The 4,260-nt window shown below is 43.1% G+C and overlaps 1 protein-coding gene across 6 annotated transcripts in view; it reads left to right on the top strand.

The window, feature by feature from the left end:
- Positions 1 to 4,260, top strand: part of TAF1A (TATA box binding protein (TBP)-associated factor, RNA polymerase I, A, 48kDa) — a 24,354-nt gene that overhangs the window by 573 nt on the left and 19,521 nt on the right. For 2 of the 6 annotated variants that reach the window (XM_005866504.2, XM_014539926.1), the window contains exons 2-3: positions 1,266 to 1,388; positions 3,382 to 3,551. In XM_005866504.2, the coding sequence (XP_005866566.1) occupies positions 1,268 to 1,388; positions 3,382 to 3,551 (291 nt within the window). In that variant the 5' untranslated portion in view covers positions 1,266 to 1,267. Of the gene's footprint in view, positions 1 to 80; positions 102 to 1,211; positions 1,389 to 3,381; positions 3,552 to 4,260 lie in introns of those variants that run through there. The other 4 variants (XM_014539927.1, XM_014539925.1, XM_014539923.1 and 1 more) reach the window with 4 other exon arrangements.

Genomic DNA, 4,260 nt, shown 5'->3' with positions numbered 1-4,260 from the left:
GAGGAAGGGAGAGGGAGAGAGAGTTAGAAACATCGATGAGTGAGAAACATCGATCAGCTGCCTCCTGCACACCCCCTACTGGGGATGTGCCTGCAACCAAGGTACCTGCCCATGAGCGGAATCGAACCTGGGACCCTTCAGTCCACAGGCCGATGCTCCCACTGAGCCAAACTGGTTAGGGGAGCATCTTGAGGGTTAAGTCCAGACTTAGCTGGGCATAGGGCTGTCCTTCTAGATTCTCTCCCGCCCTCACTTCTGCATTCTGGTCCCCTCCTGCGCACAGACCCCAAACTCCATTCAGGCCAAGTAGTTTGAAGTTCTGGTTCATAGAATATTGCCCTCACCTTGCTTGTGACGTCAGGCCAGGTTATGTTTCTTCACTAAGACCCTCAGTTTTTTTTTTCAACATGAAGATGGGAGAAAATAATAGTATTTACTTAAGGGTGTCTGTAAGGATTAAATTAGATGATTTATACGCCCGATGTATAAAAAGGGCCCAGTAGATGTTAACTACTACTATTATTGTTATTATTGTACTGTTTTGTTATTATGCATTGTTTTGCTGTTTCTCCCTTTACTACATTTTTAAAAATTAAAAAAATATATACCTTTATTTGATTTGAGAGAGATAGAGAAACATCAATTTGTTGTTACGCTTATTTATGCATTCATTGGTTGAGTCTTGTCTGTGCCCTGGCCCAGCCTTTCACCCTTACCTCTTGCTTGTCTATCTCTAGCGGAACTGATCACACTTTATTATCCAGTGATGATCTGTTTTCCTCTCTCTTCTCAACTAGACCATGTGTCTAATTCGCCATCACATATCTGCCAGTGCCCAGCTGAGGCTTAAGCTATAATAGCAGCTAACATTTATTTTCATTTCCTTTAAAAAAAAATTTTTTTTATTGATTTCAGAGAAGAAGGGAGAGGGAGAGAGAGAGAGATAGAGACATGAATGATGAGAGAGAATCATTGATTGGCTGCCTCCTGCACGCCCCGCACTGGGGGTCGAGCCCACAACCCAGGCATGTGCCCTTGGCCGGAATCGAACCTGGGACCCTTCAGTCCGCAGGCTGATGCTCTATCCACTCAGCCAAGCTGGCTAGGCGCCCAAATTTATGTTTTTAAAAGGAATTACAGGATACAATTAATTTTGCTGATCAAGTGTTATTTGCTAGATTAAGAAATGTCTGTTTTTCTGTATAACCCAGAAGACTGTGGATTAAGACGTGCAGAAAGTAACTGATGTTCTCGGTCTGAAGTAGGTATGAGTGATTTCAGCGAAGACTTGCTGAGGCCCACGCCAGAGGATGACCCAGCGGAAACCAGTGTCCGCCCTCGTTCAGGAATGTGTCTTCCTTGGCTCCAAAAGCAAGTAGAAAGTGTGGGTAAGTAAAATACCATTCAGCCATTTTACCCTCCATGCAAGAGAGGATAAGATCCCATATGAATGCAACATGAATAACCAAGCTTGGTTCACTCTTCAGGATAGGAATACATAGATGACAATTTCTTATGCTACAGCCAAAAAGAAATAAATAAATAGATGATTTTTTGTTTTAGAATTCTTTTCCTTTGAATTAATAATAGTCTGTATTATGGCAGATACACATGTCTTTTTCTTTTTCCTGAGCACTTATTATATCCCTGACATTGGCTAAATTAATGCGCTGTAAATCTACATGCTAGGCATTTTAAAGGTGAGGAAACGGAATCTCAAATGACTTTAAGTGCTGGATATGTTAGTCACCCACTTTCTCCTCCATTTTCACCTTAAGGCAACTCATATTGCTTTTGTTCACGAAGCCTTGACTGTAGGCACAGTTCTCTAGGAGATCAATTTTAGGAAAGAGTATGGGAGGAAGTTGATTGCTCTAAAACTGTGTTTGCATGTACCTGTTAGTCTGTGTACTCCCAGAGTAAGGGTGCCTGAGCTGAAAGACTGCTGGTCTCTAGGGGTCCCCTAGAGGTATGGAAAGGGAAGAGGAGTGGCAGTCTGCAACCAGTTGCTCCTATAACAGGGTTGTAACTAATTCCAAATATTCTTAATATGAGTATTGTCAATTCTTTTATTATTATTTTTTTTTAAATATATTTTATTGACTTTTTACAGAGAGGAAGGGAGAGAGATAGAGAGTTAGAAACATCGATGAGAGAGAAACATCGATCAGCTGCCTCCTGCACATCTCCCACTGTGGATGTGCCCGCAACCAAGGTACATGCCCTTGACCGGAATTGAAACCGGGACCTTTCAGTCCGCAGGCCGACGCTCTATCCACTGAGCCAAACCGGTTTCGGCTCTTTTATTTTTTTATTTTTAAATCTTTATTGTTGAAATATTACACATGTCCCCTTTTTTCCGTATTGTCAGTTCTTTAGAGATCTAAAGAATTGTTTTAGTCTAATTTGCATTTAATGTCATTGAGTTACTAGGAACTCAGTCCTTAAAAACATTAAAGCCCACCTCTTGTTTTCAGAACACTGGAAGGTACTAAAGGCCCTGCTTGCCTAGGATGGCCCTAATGATTTCTACGCATTCTAACGACTTGAGACTATGTGTTTGGGGCCCTCTTGGACAATTCTACTCAGATTATTTATTTATTTATTTATTTATTTATTTTTTAAAATATATTTTATTGATTTTTTACAGAGAGGATGGGAGAGGGATCAAGAGCTAGAAACATCGATGAGCGAGAAACACTGATCAGCTGCCTCCTGCACACCCCCCCTGGGGATCAAGCCCGCAACCCAGGCACATGCCCTTGACCGGAATTGAACCTGGGACCCTTCAGTCCGCAGGCCGACGCTTTATCCACTGAGCCAAACCGGTTAGGGCTCTACTCAGATTATTTAGTACAAGAGTGAAAGGGTGATTGAGTCAGATTTGAAGGGTTTGTCGACTCTGGTAGAACATCAAATTACATATCTCCACATTAGACTTTTTTTTTTTTTTTCATTTGCTAAAACTAGTTAAAATAGTGTGGAAGAGTTTGTTTCAAGTGAAGCTAGCTTTGATATTTGGGATGGGCTGGATTAAGGTAATACCCACTGTTCTACTTGTTAACACTTATGCTTATCAGAAGTAAGTTTTTGAGCTGTTTGATTGGGGTCACTGGGTAAAAGACTCCTCTCTTTGCCCAGCTGGTGCTGCTCAGTGGTTGAGCAGCAACCAGTGAACTAGGAGGTCACAGTTTGATTCCCGGTCAGGGCACATGCCCGGGTTGTGGGCTTGATCCCCAGTAGGGGGCGTGCAGGAGGCAGCCGATTGATGATTCTCTCTCGTCATTGATGTTTCTGTCTTTCTCCCTCTCCCTTCCTCTCTCAAATCAATAAAGACATATTAAAAAATACATGAAAGACTCTTCTCTTTAATCTTTATAGCGACCAGAGGGAAAAAGGAGAAGGATTTTGCTCAGACAACAAGTGCCTGTTTAAGTTTCATCCAAGAAGCCCTGCTGAAGCATCAGTGGCAGCGAGCAGCCGAGTACATGCACAGTTACCTGCAGATCCTGGAAGACTCGGACAGCAACAAGAGGCAGGCTGCGCCCGAGGTGAGGCAAGGGCGAGTCTGCGGGAGAGGTCACCGATCCCTGGGAGTTTCAGCTTCTTTTGGCAGAAACGGTTCTGATCTTCACCACATTTTCTTCGTCTCAGAAGATGGTGGTTTTATGGATCTAACTGCCAAGGCCAGACTCTGGAGTTCTCTTTTTTTTCATATCCCATCTCCAAACCATCAGAAAGTCCTGTTGGCTGTACTTTCAGATTCCCTGGGGTCTGACCAGGCTGCCCCTGATCCAGGCCATAGCCATCCCACTGAGACGGCTGTTTGCCCTTTTCCTCCTCCTGGTCTGGTTTCAGCACAGCAACCAGAGCGACGCTTTTTTTAATTTTACAAAGAGAGAAATCATTTTATTATTTATTTATTTATTTGCTTTAATATATTTTTATTGATTTCAGAGAGGAAGGGAGAGGGAGAGAGAGAGAGAGAAACATTGAGAGTCATTGATCAGCTGCCTCCTGCACGCCCCCCATGGGGGATCAAACCCGCAACCCAGGCATGTGCCCTTGACTGGAATCGAACCTGGGACCCTTCAGTCTGCAGGCTGACGCTCTATCTACTGAGCCAAACCAGCTAGGGCGAGCGAGAAATCATTTTATTGACACACCGTACAATTCACCCATTTCAGTGGTATACAGTTCAGGGTTTTTTCATAGATATTCACAGAGATGTGCAACTATTACCACAATCTAAACGTGGAT

This window comes from Myotis brandtii, unplaced genomic scaffold, assembly GCF_000412655.1.
Source record: "Myotis brandtii unplaced genomic scaffold, ASM41265v1 scaffold231, whole genome shotgun sequence".
Taxonomy (NCBI): domain Eukaryota; kingdom Metazoa; phylum Chordata; class Mammalia; order Chiroptera; family Vespertilionidae; genus Myotis; species Myotis brandtii.
The sequence above is the reverse complement of the archived record's forward strand: the minus strand, read 5'-3'. Positions and strand labels throughout refer to the sequence as shown.